A 21,083-nucleotide genomic window follows, 5' to 3' on the forward strand; every position below is an offset into this window, starting at 1 on the left:
CAACCAGCTCCTCCGCTAAGATACACCAGTGTTTAACCCATTCAGCCAAGTACGAATTTCTTCACCCGAGGGACAGTTTTAATCAGTCTTAGTCTTTTAGTTTTTTTATTAAGATCATTTGACATACGTGTCAACACTTGTGTAAGTTTAAGGTGTACAGCATGTTACCGTGATACATATAATATGATTGTCCACATAAGGATATTTATCACATCACATAATTCTAGTACAGTATTATAGTCTATAGTCTAATTAGTCGTACCCTTAACCCACCTTTTTTTTTCCATGTTCCATTTTTTAGCATGTGCTCAAAAGGAAACAAACAAATGGAAACAAAAATCTGTGCTTAAATATATATTACAGCTTGTTTACGGGGACTGTTGGGCACCCACTCTCGGGGTGCCTGGGTAGCTCAGCTGGTAAGCAGCTGCCTTCAGCTCAGGTCATGATCCCAGGCTTGGGGGATCGAGCCGTGGCATCAGGCTCCCTGCTCACCAGGAAGCCTGCTTCTCCTTCTCCCACTCTCCCTGCTTGTGTTCCCTCTCTCCCTAGATCTCTCTGTCAAATAAATAAAATCTTAAAAAAAAAATTTCTCTCTAGTCTGAGGGGTATAACTAGTTGTTTTCTTAAACAACTGGTTAGTTTTTGTTTTTAAAGATTTTATTTATTTATTTGGCAGACATCGAGAGAGGAAACACAAGCAGGGGGAGTGGGAAAGGGAGAAGCAGGCTTCTGGCCCAGCGGGAAACCTGATGCGGGGCTCGATGTGGGGCTCGATCCCAGGATCCAGAAACCCGGGACCATGACCTGAGCCAAAGGCAAATGCTCAACCAGCTGAGCCACCCAGGTGCCCCAACAACTGGTTAGTTTTTATGTGACATCTTAAAATTGTTTGTGTTTTGCTGGCTAGAAGGCCAAGAACCAAATTTGTGGTCTGTCTCTAGCAAGTATGGAAGCATAAATATATAAGCATGTATGTATATATACATATATATATCCACACATATATATGTATGTAGGATGAACCTTACTGCTTGATTCTTTATTGTCCTTTGGTCCGGAAAAGTAACATATTTCTGCTAGAGACTTTCAAAGGGGCATTCTGAGGGTTTTCCCCAGCATCTACCACAGTAAGTTTCCCAGAAATCCTCTAGATTAGCTGCTCAGATGTTTCAGCTGCCCTTATTTAGCTGCTGGGTCTTTCCTTCTGCTGCTTTCTTTTCTGCTTCAGACTTCTGTGTTCTGTGCAAGTTCAGGCTTGGGCCACCTTCTGACCTCTTCCACCCCTGCACTGCGTAGCCCCATGGATGTGGAATTATTTTCTCTTTTTTTTTTTTTTTTAAAGATTTTATTTATTTATTTGACAGAGAGAAATCACAAGTAGATGGAGAGGCTGGTAGAGAGAGAGAGAGAGAGAGGGAAGCAGGCTCCCTGCTGAGCAGAGAGCCCGATGCGGGACTCGATTCCAGGACCCTGAGATCATGACCTGAGCCGAAGGCAGCGGCTTAACCCACTGAGCCATCCAGGCGCCCCTATTTTCTCTTTTTCTCAGTGACCGTTTTTCTTGAGAAAATGCTGAGGAACAAAGGTCCCTGCCTCATTGTGTAAGAAAAGGAACACTCATGTCTTTAACAACTCCGTAATAGCAAAAAGGAACTAACGGTAGAATGTGACTTAGAAACTTAAGGAATTCTCCTGGGTTGATGCTTGGGGTTCATTTCTTGCAGGTTTGTGTGATGATTTGAATTTAATATTCTTAAAATTTGTCCTTTTTTCTCCTAGGTGAATGTTGGATGTGTACCCAAAAAGGTAAAATTACTATTTCTTCTTCCTTCCACACTTCTTTTACATGTTTGATAAAGCAATACGTTGATTTATTAGCTTAGAGTGCATGAGTGAGATAATATCTAGGTCCAGTAATTAGGACTGGTCCATCTTCTCAATCTAAATGATTGAATGGAATCTGCTTAGGTATTCTCATTTAATCCTGTAGCCTCATGGATTGTCTTAACAACGGTGGTGGTTTTCTTTCCTGGCATCTGTGGTGTAGGGCACACTGAATGAACTTGTCCTTCACCTGTGAAAAAAGAGGAAGAAATGGCAGCTCTTATTTCCAAAGCTGCCTCTTGCTTGTGCTGGCAAATAATTTTACTCCACATTTGAACGTGCTTTAACATGTTCTAATCCTAAACTTAAAACCTTTTGTTACTGAGATTACATTCTAAACTGGCATTTTTTTGGTAAACAGTAAACGAATATTCCTAATCTCTTCAGTGACACATATGTGAGTATAATGCCAGAAGGGTTTTTTATAATCTGTTTCCCAGTATGGGTGGGTAGGTTTTGGATTTTTGTGTGTTGTTGTTGTTGTGGTTTTTTTTGTTTTTGTTTTTTTTTAAATCATAGGAAAGTTTCTTTTTTACTGTTGGAGACTTTTCCTCAATTGTTTTCTTTCCTTCTGGCCTTAGATTTTGTACCCTGTTCTTTTTTTTTTTTTTTTTTTTTTTTAAACAGATCTTATTTATTTGACAGACAGAGATCACAAATAGGCAGAGAGGTAGGCAGAGGGGCAGGGGGAAGCAGGCTCGCTGCCAAGCAGAGAGCCCGATGTAGGGCTCCATCCCAGGACCCTGGGATCATGGCCTGAGCTGAAGGCAGAGGCTTTAACCCACTAAGCCACCCAAGCGCCCCTTTGTACCCTGTTCTAATTGGAGTCATGCAATTATGATATATAAATTATGTGAATCAGTTATAAAGTAGTTTAAACCAGTTATGGTAGTAAATCCATTGATTGGTGCTACCTCATTATTTAAATACCATCTGGGTATAGTAGCCTGAATTGGTAATATTTTGCTCCCGTATATTATGTTTTGTTTATTCATTCTATTCTGAACACATATGCAGGACATTTACTTTATATTTTTGTAGGGCTCTACTGACTTCAAAGTGCTTTTTGCATTCTTGAAGATCAGTTGGTTAATTGCCTCTTGTTTTCTAGAACAGGCTAAAGCCTGGAGTAACTGCCCTCTAGAAGGATAGAGTGGGGCAGCAGTAGAGAAGGAGTCAGATGGATGGGGCTGCTATTACCCTAATTAGGATGAGCCTATCATATAGAGCTTCTCCAGAGGCTGTCGGATGCTATAGCAGCATATATCATACGCATTGGAAGTAAATAAATACAGTACCTCATGATGGGATGACATATAGTGGTGTTTCTTAAAATAACCCGTCTTATTTTGTAGTACTGACAAACCTGTCGTAGGTACTATTTAAGATAAACAATCTAGCAGATAAAATGGTTAATTCTATATTATATGAATTTCACCTCAATTTTAAAAAATGAGCAGAATCCAGCAGGGTCACCGATTACTCATCTTTAGGCATAAATGGAGAACAGTACAAAGAAACCTAGCGCTTATTCAAAAATGGAGTCTCAGGCTTATCTGACAAAGAAAAATGATAGTTTGTCTGTCATCAAGAGTTCTGGATGCCAACTGGAATTCAGCTATCTTGATGATCAGTTGTTATAAAAGGCTTTTACAGATTTTAGGCTGCATTCCACAGAGATGCAGCAAACCTTTGAGTTCCAGATGCCTGATTACACAAGTCCTTGACAAGGATATGTTCATAGGTACCGAGTTTATAAGAGGGATTCGATCTCTTACGGTTTTCAGTCCTCAGCTTGATCTCATAGCTTCTTCTAAATCACTTCACTATAAAGCTACAGATGCATTTCCATTCCCTAGAATTAATCATAGAAGATGGGTCTTAAACAAACCCGAAACTTAAACGGAGGATGTAAGCAATAGTAAATTATACCAGCAGGACTGGGAGGCTTATAATATCCTGCTTCTACGGAGTAGGGAATGTAATAGAAATAATTTCCTGTGACATTTCAGCAGCTTCCTTACAACATCTGTCTGGTCATATTGCTGAACTTTTAGAATGTTTAGTTTTATTTTTAATTTAAAGTTCATTATTTTTATCTGCTATTATGTAGTTACCTTTCACGCATGATTTCTTTCTTTTCTCAGGACTCATGTACTACTGTTGTGGCTACTTTTTTTTTCCCCTTAACAGGTAATGTGGAACACGGCTGTCCACTCTGAATTCATGCACGATCACGTTGATTATGGCTTTCAAAGCTGTGAGAGTAAATTCAATTGGCGGTAAGCGTTAATGCTCAGAGTGTTCTACTTACAAATATATTTATCTTTCATAATTCAATGAGCCGTAAACTTTTTGGGGGAGGGTGTTACTGTGGTAAAATGTATAGAACAAACCTTTGCAGGTGACGGATATATCCGTGGCCTTGATTGTGATGCTGGTTTTAAGGTGTGTACTTCTCTCTAAACTCATCGAGTTACATACACTAAATATGTACAGTTTTTTGTATGTCAGTCTTACCTCAAAAAATGGCTTTCAAAGACATGAAAAGTCCATTTTAGCTATTTTTAAGTTGTCAATACAGGACCATTAAGTTATTCATAGTGTTGTGCAGCCATTACCACCATCCATTTCAAGAGCCTTTCCTCCATCCAGAACAGAAACAAGGTGCTTATTAGACAATAACTCATCTCCTCTCCCCCCAGGCCCTGGTATCACCATCCTACTTTCTGTCTCTATGAATTTGCCTATTTTAGGTACTTCATATGACGTTTGTCCTTTTTAAATATTGTTTTTAAAGATTTTATTTATTTATTAGACAGAGAGAGAAATCACACACAGGCGGAGAGGCAGGCAGAGAGAGAGAAGGGGGAAGCAGGCTCCCTGCTGAGCAGAGAGCCCAATGCGGGACCCGATCCCAGGACTCCGAAATCATGACCTGAGCCGAAGGCAGCGGCTTAACCCACTGAGCCACCCAGGCACCCCGACGTTTGTCCTTTTAAGCCTGGCTTATTTCACTTAGAATAATGCTTTAAAAGTTCATCCATGTTGTGGGATGTGTCAGAATTTCATTCCTTTTTAAGGCTGAAAAATATTCCCTTGTGTTCATACCACATTTTGTTTATCCATTCAGCCTTCAGTGGACTTTTGGTTGTTTCCACCTTTAGTCTGCGGTGACTAATGCTGCTGTGAACACTGATCTACAAGTCGCTGCTTTTGGGTCTATACCTAGGAATGAAATTGCTGGGTCAAATAGCAACTTTATATATTATCATTTTCAAAATTTTTTGTTTCTTCGCCTCGCCCCTCAAATGGCGATTTTATGTTAATTTTATGTTTATTTTATTTTCTTTATTATTTATTTATTTATTTATTTTTAAAGATTTTATTTATTTATTTGACAGACAGAGATCACAAGTAGACAGTGGCAGGCAGAGAGAGAGCAGGAAGCAGGCTCCCTGCTGAGCACAGAGCCTGATGTGTGGCTCAATCCCTGGACCCTGGGATCATGGCCTGAGCCGAAGGCAGAAACTTTGACCTTCTGGGCCACCCAGGTGCCCCTATGTTTAACTTTTAAAGGAACTGCCATAAACTTTTAGGAGCCATCAAAATTTTCAAAATTTTCAGAAATCCATCCACTTATTCAACAAACATTTATCGAGTGGCCCATAAGTACTAGGGACTTGCCAAAGCAGCTCTCCCTGTCTTGTCTGCAGAACGAAATTTACATACTGTGGATGCCAGGTGAACATCTTCCCTGGACTAGAGTAAGGGTTCTCTACATATGGCAGAGCAGATGGGCATGGGGGCAGGGGCAGCTGCCTTCAGAGATACTCGCTCCTGGGGATCTTGTTGACTGCTCTTTATGTGTGTGATTCTCTGCTGAAAGGGGTGTTTAGGGACAGATGCCCCAGTCCCTAAGGGAAAGAAGAGAACCCTGTTTCTCAGTACTGACTCAAGTTTCATTACAGCGTTATAAAGGAGAAGCGTGATGCCTACGTGAGCCGCCTAAACACCATCTATCAAAATAATCTCACCAAGGTGAGTGTGCTGGGTTTGGGGTTTAGAGAGGGGGCTGTTCTCTGCTGGAGTGTGCTACCGGTCTGGCCAGATAAAAAACATAGCCTTTGCACGTATCCCTTGTTGTTTCTTTAATTTCTTTTGCCGTTAATGGTTTTGAGGTTGACCTGCCCGAGCAGGTCTCTGCTCGGGAGGCGTCTTTTTACTACAGAGTGGGCAGCCCCTGCTGTGATGGGTAGACCAGGTCTCTCCTGATGGCCGCTCCTTGAGTAGATCTCGCCCTCCAGTTAGTTCTAGAAACCCAAAACAGAGACTGATTTACACAACGATACACCAGCTTATTCAGATCAGAAGTACAGCCTGGCTGGAAGGCTGCCATTGCTCATTTGCTTCCAGCAGCCTCGACCTTGGTGGCTAGATATAGTCAAGAGAACAAGTTATAGTTCAGAAGATTGTTCTTGTGAATGAAGTCTGATCAAGTACACTGGGCAAAGGCCTGTTTACCTTCAGCAAATATGTATTATCTTTTGCCAGTCTCTGGCTTTTTCTGTCTTGGTGCTTAAATGTTGTACTTCCCCTTGGGCTGCTGGAGACGTTGACAAATGGTGCACAATCCGGCTGCTGCCCTTTTTCTTTTCTTTTTTTCCTCTAAGAGAGGGAAAGAGAGAAAGAGCCCAGGAGGGGCAGAGGGAGAAACAGACTCACCACCAAGCAGGGAGCCTGTCGTGCTTCTCAGTCCCAGGACTCTGTGATCATGACCTGAGCCCACGGCAGGCACGTAACGACTGAGCTAGCCAGGGGTCCCCAGCTGTCCTTTTCTTTTCTTTTCTTTTCTTTTTAAAGATTTTATTTATGTATTTGACGGACAGATCACAAGTAGAGAGAGAGAGGAGGAAGCAGACTCCCTGCCGGGCAGAGAGCCTGATGTGGGGCTCGATCCCAGGACCCTGGGATCATGACCCGTGCGAAGGCAGAGGCTTTAACCCACTGAGCCACCCAGGCGCCCCTGCCCGCTGTATATCCCACCACCCTTCATTTGCCTTCGTGGTTTCACTTTGCAGGTTCTAAGATTTCTGCGTAGCTTAGATTGTATTTAGATCAGTAGATTGTTGGTGATATTTGGGCCCCCATAATCTCATTGACAGCATGTCTATAAGCCAGCTTTTAGGGTTCAGTTATTTCTATAAATGGCTAACCTCATGTATTTTTATAATGATTCTTATTCATTGGGTTTATTTTTTCGGAGGGTGATATTTTCTTTTCTTTTTTTTTCTTTTCTTTTTTTTTTTTTTTAAAGATTTTTTATTTATTTATTTGACAGAGAGAGATCACAAGTAGGCAGAGAGGCAGGCAGAGAGAGAGGAAGGGAAGCAGGCTCCCTGCTGAGCAGAGAGCCCGATGCGGGACTCGATCCCAGGACCCTGAGATCATGACCTGAGCCGAAGGCAGCGGCTTAACCCACTGAGCCACCCAGGCGCCCCCCTCTTTTCTTTTTTTTTTGAAGAATTTATTTATTTGACAGAGAGTGAAAGAAGGAGAGAGAGCACAAGCAGGGGGAAGCAGGCTCCCCGCTCAGCAGGGAGCCCGATGCAGGACTCGATCCTAGGACCCCGAGATCATGACCTGAGCCGAAGGCAGAGGCTTAACCCACTGAGCTACCCAGGTGCCCCCGGAGGGTGATATTTTCTGACCTTAATCCCAATTCAAGTATTTGAGGGCCTTCGGTCCCCTCTACATGGATGACAAGAGATTTTAAGACCATTAGACATGAGCATAGAGGTACCACTTGTTATACTAAGACACCCACATCAGTTTTTTTAAAAAAATGGAATGAGCTTAAATACTTTTGCGGAAGAGCCAGGAAAGTCACTCAGGGAACAGCATTTTTTTTTTTTTTCTTTTGGTAATATTCACAAATCTTGGTGTGTAGTCAAACTTACTGTATGTGACCTTATGGGAAAGGAATTACTTATAGTCAATCCAGAGCTTGTGAATAGGAAAGGATACTTTCTGTCAAGTATCTTAGGAAATGAAAACAAAAATTCTATCTGTTCCTCCCCCTCATGATTATTATTGGCAGTTTGACCCAGACCCCTCTAGCACCCTATGGGAAACCATTCTCTCCTGAGGAAGGTTTTTCTTGTGGCTTCTGGCGCTGATCTTGATTCAGCTTGGTTAAGCAGGGCACCCGGAGGGCTATTTGGGAAGGAGGAAATAACTTAATTCAGAACAGAGCATGTTCCGAAATGTTGAAATATGCTCTTTTGTGATCAAGCTCCCACAATTCCATTGTCCTGGTAAGTTGCCCACATTTGCTTGCCGATACACATATCACAGCTTCAGAAGCTTGTCCTCATTCCCTGAAAGGGAGGCCCCAGCACAGAGGGTGCCAGAGTCTGACTTTGTAACATCTCTAGCACAGAACTTCATTGTGGGATTTTGTGGTTACTTCCATTTTGTTTGAGAAAACCGAAGTGTTGCGTTTCCCTCCCTTGGCCAGAGTGTTCCTCTTTTGCCTCTGCTTTCTTCACCTTTATCCTTTTGTCTTTCTGAGCCTTCTGCCCCTCCTCCAGACACACCATTCAGTGTGATTTCATTGCCAGTGAGGAGGACTTTCTCCCCAACTCCTGTGGACAGAGATGGAGGGTTTCTTCCTGGGGAGGTGACTGGTACATATATATATATATATATATATATATATATTTATTTATTTTTTTTTTTTTTGGTCTCTGGATTTTGGCCCAAGATAGCATCTTTATGCTTCCTGCGGCCTACTTCCAGCATCACACGGCAACCCCCTTACCTAAGTGTCAGTGAACAGACATTCCGCAGAAACTCAGACGTGAAAGAGTTGTCTTGGCGTCAGCAAACCTCAAATCTAGATAGCCTCCATAGAGAGGGAAAGAGCAGATATGTCGCCACAGGTGTTCTTATAGCTTGAGCACAGGGTAATGTCACTGTCCCTTCTCCAGTCCCATATAGAAATCATCCATGGCCATGCAGCATTCACATCTGATCCAGAGCCCACAGTAGAGGTCAATGGGAACAAGTACACGGCTCCTCACATCCTGATTGCCACAGGTGGCGTGCCCTCACGTCCTCAGGAGAGCCAGATCCCCGGTGAGTCTTCTCAAGGCAAATACTTGTTGTTAACTGTCAAGTGGAGTATACTGTTGTCTTCATCCTTCCAAGCAATGCTAGGGGATCTGCCTGTTCCAGTGCTTTCTCTTGGACAAGGCCACACAGAGGAGAAGGCCTCCACAGAACCTAAATGTAATTGGCTTAACTTGTGCCTGGTGATGGGGCAAAGATATTTCTTCTAGCTCCAAGTTCAGACAGCCTACAGGTAATACCGCAAGAAAAATCAGCAAAGAATCTCATCTTTTCAGCATGACAGAGACGGTCACCCATCTGGGTTTGTCCCCTGGGTAGTTATTTACAAGACATGTTCTTTCTTTCTTTGTTTATTTTTGTTTGTTTATTTTAAAGATTTTATTTGTTTATTTGAGAGAGAGAAAGAGAGAATGAGAGGAGAGAGGTCAGTGGGAGAAGTAGACTCCCTGCTAAGCAGGGAGCCCGATGTGGGACTCGATCCCAGGACTCCAGAATCATGACCTGAGCTGAAGACAGTTGCTTAGCCAATTGATCTGCCCAGGTGCCCCTACAAGATGTGTTCTTTACTTGTGTTCTGTTTAAGGAAGTGAAATCTTGTACAGATATAACTTAATGACCTACTTGGTATGCATAGTTTTCTCTCTTACATAGAAAATTATAAAATTAGGGGCGCCTGGGTGGCTCAGTGGGTTAAGCTGCTGCCTTTGGCTCAGGTCATGATCTCAGGGTCCTGGGATCGAGCTCTCTGCTCAGCAGGGATCCTGTTTCCCTCTCTCTCTCTCTCTCTCTCTGCCTGCCTCTCCAACTACTTGTGATCTCTCTCTGTCAAATAAATAAATAAAATCTTAAAAAGAAAAGAAAAAAAAAGAAAATTATAAAATTAAAGCAGTAAGGAATTTCAGATAGGTCTATTTGCTCTTGCATTTTGTGCACACAGGGATAAACTATGAACATACTGCCTTATTCTCACATAAGAAACAGGTTCATGTCTTTCTCCCCAGCTAAATTATAAGGTCTTTTTGGGCGGCGATCATAGCTTATCCATATATTTTTTTTAAAGATTTTATTTATTTATTTGACAGAGAGAGATCACAGTAGACAGAGAGGCAGGCAGAGAGAGAGAGAGAGAGAGAGGGAAGCAGGCTCCCCGCTGAGCAGGGAGCCCGACGCGGGACTCGATCCCAGGACCCTGAGATCATGACCTGAGCCGAAGGCAGCGGCTTAACCCACTGAGCCACCCAGGTGCCCCAGCTTATCCATATTTTGTATTCTCCCTGGATTGGCCTTATAAGATCTGTGACCAACCTGAATTAAATGGGAAATTTTGGGTGCTTATGCATTTATGTGTTTTGTTCTCTCTGGGGAGAGGATCCAAAACTTTCACCAGCTTTAAAAGGAGGTTCATGACCCCCAAAAGGTCAGGAGCAACTACCATAAAAGACGGTAAAGTACTATTCTCAAGTTCCTAAGAATTTAACTGAAAGTTTGGACATAAGCATCCTAATATGAAGCAATCTTCAAGACTGCTTGTTAAGTGAAAAAAAGCAAGGTATGAAGCAGAGTGTATAGTATGCTACAATTTGTGTTTTTTTCAAAAGGCAGGAAGACTGTCCACATGCACTGGAATATCTCTGGAAAAATACTCAAAGCCCTGTGATGCTGACTCCCTTAAAGGAGAGCACTAGAGGTCGGGGTGGGAAAGATTGCTTTTCACTAGATGCTCTATTGTGCTTTTCGAATTTTTAAAATGTATACATTTACTAATTTAAAACATACAATAAAAACACGTGCAAAGAATTAAATAAAAGGTCAGTGTTCCAAGGTTATTTCTAGGCTTAGGGTGCTCACAGGTGGGACAGATTGCTATAGGATGGCATCAACCAAAAAGACTTTCCAGGAAAAAGGAGGCTAACAGATTGAGCGGTGAGTGCTGAGGAAGAGGAAGACCGAAAGAACCAGTGGGAAATAAAGATGTCTTCAAAAGATATTGAGCCAATTCGACCAATTTTTCCAGTACTGAAGTTCTGGGGGCCCATTCATTAAGCTGAGACTAGAAAAGGGTGAGGACCAGATTGCAGAGACTTACAAAGTCAAATGAAGGAATCTCTAGAATTCACGACAACTGGGTCAAATAACTGTTAGCTTATAAATAGAGTTGTGACAAGATGTAAGCGATAATTTTAGACACCTGATCTGACAGGGACTCACAGAGGAGGGAGATGAGTGCAGAGAGCTGTCGCAGTAGCATGTGTGGGGGTGGTGATGTGGTGCTGAACCCCAGCGTTAGTGTCTGATCTGTAAAGGAGAAGCTCGGTTCTGCAGATGCTTACTGAGCCGCTGCTGTGGGCCAGGCCGCAGAGAGGACAGGCATAACGGACTCAGAAGGAAGAATCAGCTGCTGGATTTCATTGATTCCAGGACACATTTTAAAAAAGTATATTCATTACATCTGAGATCAGGATTATTAAAGATTTATTTATTTTAGAGGGAGAAAGAGATCACAAGTGGGAGGGGAAGGGGGAGGGAGAGAGAGAATCTCAAGCAGACACTGCATTGAGAGTGGGGCCCGATGCGGGACTTGATCTCACGACCTGAGACCATGACCTGGGCCGCAACCAAGAGTCGGACGCTTAACTGATTGCACTCCCAGGTGCTCGGATGTGTCCTTTAATCATGGCACCTCGAATTTAGCAAAGTGTAGTATTTTTATTAACTCAGGGTTTCATTTGGGTTATTGGCGGAGATCGTTCGATTTAACTGTAGTGGTAAACTTGGGAGAGGGATACAGCTGGGACCTAAAGTTTAAGATTCGATTCTTTTTCTTTTAAATTTTATTTATTTATTTGACAGACAGAGATCACAAGTAGGCAGAGAGGCAGGCAGAGAGAGAGGAGGAAGCAGGCTTCTTGCTGAGCAGAGAGCCTGACGTGGGGCTCAATCCCAGGACCCTGAGATCATGACCTGAGCCAGAGGCAGAGGCTTTAACTCACTGAGCCACCCAGGCGCCCCTACGATTCAATTCTAAACATACTGAGTTTGAAGCAGAGTAGAATTAAGTAGTGGGGCAGTTAGGAATCTGGGACTCCTTGGGGAAAACGTCAAAACTGGAATATTTGAAAGTCCTCCACTGTCAGGGGAGAGTTGGTTGAAACGTTTGAAGAAAAACACAGAAGAGAGCCAAGGCTGAGCCGAGGGGTTCACACCTACATTTGGGGGCAGGAGAATGAAACAGAGCCAGCAGAGTGTCTTCATGAGAGCCAAGACGATCTTAGTTCCTTAGAAAAGTGGAATAGGCAGTCATCACTTCTCTTAATTCTACAGAGAAAATGAAAATGTGTACTCAGGAAAGACTGGGTTGGCAACATCCCAAGTGGAGACTTTGAGAAAACTTGGCAAAACAGTATGTGATGGCCGAGAAAGCATCTGGGTCCATATACAAAATTTTGATACCCTTTTATAAGGGAAAGCTTGGTCTGTGTGATCTGTATTGCATTTTCCTCCCTAGGGGCCAGCCTAGGAATAACGAGTGATGGATTTTTCCAACTGGAAGAATTGCCCGGGTAAGCAGTTTGTTCTTCCTCAGTCTCTCTAGCTAACGCTTCTTCTGCCTCCTCCACCCAACCATTAAATGCAGGCTTCCCTTGAATTTTCTTTACCTGCTTCTCTTTTAATGACCTTGGGTATCTCATCCACTAATATCCCCAGTGAACAACTCAGACCTGCCTTTTTCTTTCTTTCTTTCTTTAAGATTTATTTATTTATTTGAGAGAGAGTGGAGAGGGGCAGAAGGAGAGAAGCAGTCTCCCCGCTAAGCGCAGAGCCCAGCGTAGGGCTTGGTCTCAAAACCCCGAGATCATGACCTGAACCGAAATCAAGAGCCGGTCGCTTAACCACCTGAACCACCCAGGCGCCCCCTGATTCAGATCTTTCTTTTTCTTTTAAAGATTTTATTTATTTATTTGACAGAGAGAAATCACAAGCAGGCAGAGAGGCAGGCAGAGAGAGAGAGGAGGAAGCAGGCTCCCTGCTGAGCAGAGAGCCCGATGCGGGACTCGATCCCAGGACCCTGAGATCATGACCCAAGCCGAAGGCAGCGGCTTAATCCACTGAGCCACCCAGGCGCCCCTGACTCAGATCTTTCATTACAGTTTTTAGGGCGAGAATTAAACACACGGCGGTTTTGAAGAGTAAATAGTAAAGTCCTAAAACCATCTTCTTTCTTCACCTGAATACAGCATCATCTGCCCATGTGTCGCAATTAACTGATTCTGGTTTCCCAGAGCCACTGGTGCAATGAAAGCCCTGTTGTTTGCAGAAAAGAGAGGTTTTCTGGGTTTGTCCTCCATGTGGATTTGTCCAGACAACTTTCGTAAATGTCTGTCATGAAATTAGATGCATAGGAAAAAAATCTACTGAGGAAGACGGTTTCTCTAATTTGAAGAAGCTGCCCGTTGCAGGCTTTCTAGGCTGGAGGGACTGCTTTGGCTCAGGATGGGCCTTTATCTCCCTCTAAGTAGCACGGAATTTGGAAATCAGTATTGCTCAATGCCGCTGCTCCCTTGTGGGGCTGCCAAGCCGGTTCCAAGTCCTAATCCTCTGTTTCTGTAAAGGCCTTCACGGAGGGTGACTAATAACCCATTGTCCGAAACTTTACCTTAATTCAACTGGGGCCGCAGACGGTGAAGAAGGGGCAAGAGGGCTTCTCTGAGTCTCTTAGCTACAGTGGAGACCTCCCATGAAGATATTCGGAGCATGCACTCTTCTGACTTTGAGGGAGGCACAGTCCATTTTATATTTGCTGTCTGCAGGGCACACAACTGTGTCAGAGAACCGCTCCTTTTCCCTCACGATCTGCCTGGTCCTGTTTGGTTTTAGGGTTGAATGAGGACACATGGGGGAATGTTTCCAGAAATGTGGTCATGACTTGTCATGTCTGGATGATACAAGTCAATCTAGACTCACCCTCGTAGAATCTACCTTACAGATACCTGTCCGTGAAGTCTTTTAAAGGATTTAAAAAACCAAATCATTTATTTTAATATATTTTAAATGCTAGCAAGACAAGTTTAATAAGTGAATTTATGTGTGTTAGGAACAGAGGACTCTGGGAACATAGGAAATGAATGAACAATTTTTTTTTCTTTTTTTAAGACTTTATTTATTTTAGAGAGAGAGTACATGAGTGTGTGTGTGTGCAGGGAGAGACAGGGAGGAAGGAAAGGGAGAAAGAATTTGAAGCCGATGCCTCACTGAGCGGGGCTCAATCTCATGCCCTCGAGAAAGGAGCAGAGGTCAAACATAATAGGAAAGAGGGAGGTTGAGATGGAAGAGCTATATCATGACTTCCAGGCTATGGGGACATTTCCTTTTCAAACCCTGGGTTGTAAGGTAAGCCGACGTGCTGTTCTTTGGGTTCACGCTTCGTCCTCTCTTTAGACCAGACAGACCCCTCTGATGGCACAGACTCACCCCACGGATACCTTACCTTTGGAAGGTCGTAAAGAAAGCTTTCCTCTGGGGCACATGGGTGGCTCAGTGGGTAAGCCTCTGCCTTCGGCTCAGGTCATGATCTCAAGATTCTGGGATTGAGCCCCGCATGGGGCTCTCTGATCAGTGGAGAGTCTGCTTCCTTCTTTCTCTCTCTCTGCCTGCCCCTCTGCCTACTTGTGATCTCTGTCTGTCAAATAAATAAATAAAATCTAAAAAAAAAAACCAAAAACAAAAACTTTCCTCTGCTTTTCCCAGATTGCTTGGTTCTTTCCAAGCACTGTAAATTCTTTGAAGCCTCAGCAAACCCAGCCCTGACTGGGGCAGCTCCAGCTCAGGGGCCTTGACGCTCCAGGCTGCAGCATGTTGGGAATCCTCATTGCCCTAGGGCTGGGATCAGCTTCTCCACCCCTGATTCAGACCTTCAGCAGCATTTATCTAGTGCTGAAGATGCCTTTTTAGACTGAAATATAGGCAGGGAGTCTACTTTCATTCAGATCTATCCTGTAAGTTACATGGTTTGCTTTAAGTAGCCTGTAACCTACTGCAAAGATTGATAGAATTGAAGAGTTATCAAGGAGGAGTTCTGAGGGATGCCCAGGTGGCTCAGTGGATTGTGGTCTGCCTTCGACCCAGGTCATGATCCCAGGCTCCTGGGATGGAGCCCCACATTGGGCTCCCTGCTCAGTGGGAAGCCTGCTTCTCCCTCTCCCGTTCCCCCTGCTTGTGTTCCCTCTCTCGCTGATTCTCTCTCTGTCAAATAAATAAAAAGAAATAGAAATCTTTAAAAAAAAAAAAAAAAAAAAAAAGCAGTTCTGAGCAGGGAAGGATCATGGTGAGTTAGTTGCCAGTTTTAGGTTTAGGTATGAAGGTCACTCATAAGGAGTCATCTTGGGGAGCACCTGGGAGGCTCAGTCGGTTCAGTGTCTGCTTTTGGCTCAGCTAGGTCATGATCTCCAGGTCCTGGGATTGAGCCCCACATCAAGCTTCCTGCTCAGCAGGGAGCCTGCTTCCTCCTCTCTGCCTGTTTCTCTGCCTACTTGTGATCTCCATCTGTCAAATAAATAAATAAAATTTAAAAAAAAAAATAAAAAGTTGTCTCTAGTTTCAAAGGTTTTTTTCCCTCTCTGAAGAAATGAGGCAAAAGAACTTTTTTTAAGATTTTATTTATTTATTTGATGGACAGATCACAAGCAGGCAGAGAGGCAGGCAGAGAGAGAAAGGGGAAGCAGGCTCCCCACTGAGCAGAGATCCCTGTGCGGTGGGGCTCCATCCCAGGACCCTGAGATCATGACCTGAGCCGAAGGCAGAGGCTTATTAACCCACCTGAGCCACCCAGGTTCCCCAATAACTTTTTTTTTTTTTAAGATTTATTTATTTGAGAGATGGAGTGAGTGTGGGGAGAGGGGCAGAAGGGGAGGGAGATAAAATCTTTTAAGCAGACTCCATGCTGAGCGTGAAGCGTGACATAGGGCTCGATCTCACAACTGTGAGGTCACAACTGGAACCCAAACCAAGACTCATTGCTCAACCAACAGCACCACCCAGGCGCCCTGAGGCTAAAGAGCTTTTGATAACTAAAAATATACTTCCCTTCTACAAGGGGAAATTTTCTACATAAAATTGGTATCCAGAATTGAATCTTGGAGTGGCAAAAGGAAATGAATGGAAAAACTGGTGACGTCTGAATAAGTCTGGAGTTCAGTCAGTAGCAATGTACCAAAATCCATTTCTTAGTTTTGACAAGTGTACCGTGATCCTGCAAGATGTTAACTTGGAGAAGAACAGGGCAGAGTGTATACAGGACACCTCTGTACTATCTTTTCAACTTTTCTGTAAATCTTAAATTATTCCAAAATCCGTTTATTTAAAAATTCTAACCCTCTCTCTCATTTTAGCCGCAGTGTCATTGTCGGGGCAGGCTACATTGCTGTAGAGATAGCTGGCATTCTTTCCGCTCTGGGTTCAAAGACATCACTAATGATACGGCATGATAAGGTAAATTCTTTGCTTTTTTCCTTTTCCCTTTTCTTTGCTTGAATCTTTTAAAAAAATCTACCCTGAGAATATTAAAGACTAGGGTGTAAAGCATGTGGAAGTCAGTTGGTTTATTCTGCATGGAAGTGCAGAGAAGCTCTTTGAATTGGGCTGTATGTCCTTATCAGCTACCAGCTGATAATGATTTTGATTGGATCAAACTGGCTGGTATTTTCATCCTGAAGTAGTAGGTGGTGTCAGGTGCCTTAAAAGGAAACCTGGAGGCTTAAATATAAATACTAGTTAAATTGAACAGACTCCCAGGTTAATTTCTTATTCTGGAAATCATTTTTGTATTATCAGAGGGTAGTGTTGGATTAATAACACTCAGTCAAAAAAATTCACTACAGTGTTTGCATTAAAAGCAAATGTATCAAAGATACTTGCACACCTGTGTTCATGGCAGCAGCATTCACAAGAGCCCAGGCATCGATGAAGCAGCCCAAGTGTCCGTTGACAGATGAATGAATCAAGAAAATGTGTATATCATATGGTAGAATATTATTCAGCTTTAAAAGGAAGGGCATTCTGACTTGGACTACAACATGGATGAACTTGGAGAACATTACGCCAAATGAAATAAACCAGTCACAAAAAGACAAATCTTATGATTTCCCTTATATGAGGTATCTAGTCAAACTCATAAAAACAGAAAGTAGAATGGTGGGTTACCAGGATTGAGGGCGGAAGGAAGTGGGGAACTGTTTAATAGAGTGTAGGGTTTCAGTTTTTAAGAAGTAAAGTTCTGGAGATGGCTGGCACAATAATGAGTAGACATAACACTCCAGGACTGTATCCTTAGAAATGGTTAAGTTGGTAAATTTAATGTTATGTATTTTTTATCATAAAAAAACAATAATAAGGGAAGCTTACAGATCATCTTACTGAATGTCATTTTACAGATGAAGAAATTAAGGCCAAAGTTTTGCAACTGCAAATTAGCATCATAACTGAGGGTTAGCTGAGGGCTTAGAAAGCCAAGGACAGTACAGTTGACCCTTGCATGACTTGGAGGTTAGGTGTGCTGACCCCCTGTGCAGTGGAAAAATCCAAGTGCAACTTTGACTCCCTACAACTACTAATAGCCTACTGTTGACCTTGACCTGGAGCCTCACCAGTAACATAAACAGTTAACATGTATTTCGTATATGCGTTATGTCAGATTCTTACAATAAAGTATGCTGGAGAAAAGAAAATGTTGCTAAGAAAATCGAAAGAGGGGCACCTTGGTGGCTCTGTTGTTTAAGCATCTGACTCTTGAATTTAGCTTAGGTCATGATCTCAGGGTTATGAGATTGAGCCCGGCATCCAGCTCCATGCTGGGCGTGGAACCTGCTTAGGATTCTCTCTCTCCCTCTCTCTCTCTCTGGAAAAAAAAAAAAAAAAAGTCTTAAGAGAGGGGTGCCTGGCTGGCTCAATGGGGAGACCATGTGACTCTTGATTCCAGGGTCATGAGTTCAAGCCCCACACTGGGTGTAGAGCTTACTTAAGAAAAAGAAAATCATAAGAGAAAACACATTTACAGTATCATACTGTAAAAAAAAAAACTGCATAGGTGGACCCATGCAGTTCAAACATGTTCATGGATCAGTGGTTTCTGCCAGTATGCAGCCTGTATGTCATTATCTGGTGAAGTGTTGCTTTATATGTTTTTTTTTTTTTTTTAAAGATTGTATTTATTTATTTGATAGAGAGCATAAGCAGGGGGAGCGGCAGGCAGAGGCAAAGGGAGGCTCTCCACCAAGCAGGGAGCCCAATGCAGGGCTTGATCTCAGGACCCTAGGATTATGACCTTAGCCAAATGCTTAACCTAATGAGCCACCCAGGCACCCCTGTTTTTGTCTTTGTTTTTTTGTTTATTTTTTGTTTTTGTTTTTTGTCTTTTTTTGATTAATCATGATAGTACCCACTGGGTTTTGGTACAGTTTTGAGCTTTCAGGGACATGGTTCCAGGCAATAACAAGAGTGTTGGCCTAAGAATCTGGTTGACCTTAACAAGCGTGTGATTTGAGTAAGTCATTTAATGCTTTAGGAATATTTATCAGATCCCTAACGATTCAAATGCTACGATTCTAATTCTTGATTATTTGAGAAATAGAGGGAGACAAGGGAAATTAATAACCCCAGTCTACATGTACTTAAAGGAACTTTCTCTTTGGCCTTGAGACATCATATAATTTACCTGCAGGAGATTTATATCCTGAAGAATGTCTCCCCTAGGTAAATGTTACGTTATTTTGCATCGCAGGAATATATCCAGAAAACTGGAAGGAAGGAGAGAGGCAGAGGGATTGACAGCCTTAATTTAATGTATAAGTAAGGAAATAAACCGCAGCACTGTATCAGTAGAGTGGATAATGCCTGCATTTGGAAAACCAGCTCATTTGCACATGCACTTGGGTTTCCTGCCCTTGCCAACCCCCATTCCCTAAACATCAGGCCGATTCTCCTCTTCCCTGTCCTGGTGTGAGTCCATTCTAGAACTATCCTATGAATAACTCATGACCTCCCATCTTCACCCCACCTGGGATTTGTTGCAGGTGGATTATCACAAAGAACTCTGCAAGGCCATGGTCTTGACTTTTTAGCATAAATAAGGAGATTTTGCTAGTGATAACTTCCCTTAAATCTTGTAAAGCTTCCCTTCTACAAGAGTAGAAGCTGCCTTGGAAATACAGAAAGGGGAAGAAGAATTTCTGTTCCCAAGACATAATTACAGAGAAATGCAGCAGGTTTGAGAGGGACATGGCAAAGAGAATAGAAGCCTGAAGGCTGCCTGTCTGTTTAACTCTAAAACGGGAGTGCGTGAAATCAGACATAATACAGACCTCGGTGGTGATGTAGGAAAACAGACTGAAACTCCACTTACAATATGGCCATGAAGGAAAGCGGAGATAGGAGGCAGGATGCAGATATTTGGGTACCAAGTTTGTAATGTTACCTTCCTTTAAGTTTTATTCCTTTCCCACCACCCATCTCTCTGGTGCCTTTGTTTGTATACAGGTACTTAGAAATTTTGATTCCATTATCAGTTCAAACTGCACTGAAGAGCTGGAGAATTCTGGCATAGAGGTCCTGAAGTACTCACAGGTATGGCTGAGCCCCAGGCATGCTTATAGCCCTTATTCCTGTGTGTGTCGTGAGAGGCGAACGTGATAACCACTACACTACGGAAACTATTCCTGTGTGTGTCGTGAATCACACTTTCTGCTTTTGGTTCCACCCGAGTGTTTAATAAACGCAAACTCTGTGTCTCCCCCAGTCAAAGTATCCCTTTCTAGAGTACTACCAATTCTTTTCTTAATCCTAAGCAGCTATATTTCTCAATATGTTAGTAAAGTCAAGGTATAAAAGATTAGAAATCTGGTAGTTAAATCTAGTTAAAACTACAGCTCATTTTTGTGTGTGTGTGCTCAAATGCCTTATCGAACATGCTTATTTTTGAGGATTGTATTTCTTTTTCAGAGAATAATATTATGGACTCTGTTTTTAAAGTGCACCCCTTTGAGTTCTGCAAATGGAGAGACTTACAGAGTACTCTACTTCTTTGGAATCACTGAATTTCTATTTTTCGTGCAGCATTAGGCTTGCAGAAGCAATTTTGTCTCTCGAGCTGTACCTTCTCAGCGATGGCCCCATCAAATACAGTAATAAATGTGAATGTAGAAGTGTTAACCTGGTAGTGGAGACAGAACCCCCTTGGGATCTTCACCAGACTGTGCACCTAGCTCTTCTGATCCAGTTCTCACCCCCTCCCTGTGCTGATGAGGAGCATCCAGGAGAAATACTGACCATGAGGTGTGACTGAGGTTCTTAGCAACGCCACTGTGGCCTGTTTCCTCCCCACCCTCCAGTTGCCAGCACTGTGCTTATTAGATTTGTGACTTAAGATTTTTTCATGTTTTTTAAGCAGCACAGTTTAAAAACCTTGTTTTTAAGCTGAAGCATTAGGGTGTTGACAGAACGGACACTTTTGGCCTTCGCCTTATAATTCGGGCCAACTTAGGAAACAGTCTAGGCTCCTAGAAGTTGTGTTGTTGGCGTCCTTTGAGCAAAAGTGAATGTGTCAGCATCAAGGATCCACATGTAGGATCTGGTGGAGAATTTTTAAATGTTAAGGGTTCTAACTTCCTCTTTGTTTTCCGTCTTCTCTCCCTCTCCCCAAATTAACACGTTTTATTTGCCAATAGGTCAAGGAAGTGAAGAAGACTCCCTCCGGCTTGGAACTGTGCATGGTTACCTCAGTTCCTGGTAGGAAACCCACCTTGACCACGATTCCGGATGTTGACTGTCTGCTGTGGGCCATTGGGCGGGACCCAAACTCCAGTGGCCTGAATTTAAACAAAGTGGTAAGCTTAGTCTAACCAAAACACTTGAATATTTAGCACTTCTGTGTTCCCCACCCCCTTGACCCCTAAACTTTTGTTGGGTTAGATTTTTTTCCTCTTTAATCTGTGCATCATTTGTCATCAAATCCCATTGCTTCTTAAAACTGAAAAAATACTATTTTACCTTTTTAATGTGATCATCCTAGATCA

General features: G+C 42.8%; 1 protein-coding gene across 1 annotated transcript in view; it reads left to right on the top strand.

Moving 5' to 3' along the window:
- GSR (glutathione-disulfide reductase) overlaps nt 1-21,083 on the top strand; it is a 47,607-nt gene that overhangs the window by 15,101 nt on the left and 11,423 nt on the right. Inside the window, exons 2-9 of the mRNA XM_044225435.1 lie at nt 1,783-1,809; nt 4,081-4,169; nt 5,859-5,928; nt 8,880-9,027; nt 12,527-12,581; nt 16,407-16,506; nt 19,549-19,635; nt 20,736-20,894. Coding sequence (XP_044081370.1) covers nt 1,783-1,809; nt 4,081-4,169; nt 5,859-5,928; nt 8,880-9,027; nt 12,527-12,581; nt 16,407-16,506; nt 19,549-19,635; nt 20,736-20,894 — 735 coding nt within the window. The remainder of the gene's footprint in view (nt 1-1,782; nt 1,810-4,080; nt 4,170-5,858; nt 5,929-8,879; nt 9,028-12,526; nt 12,582-16,406; nt 16,507-19,548; nt 19,636-20,735; nt 20,895-21,083) is intronic.

The sequence above is a fragment of the Neovison vison genome, chromosome 11, assembly GCF_020171115.1.
Source record: "Neovison vison isolate M4711 chromosome 11, ASM_NN_V1, whole genome shotgun sequence".
Lineage (NCBI taxonomy): Eukaryota > Metazoa > Chordata > Mammalia > Carnivora > Mustelidae > Neogale > Neogale vison.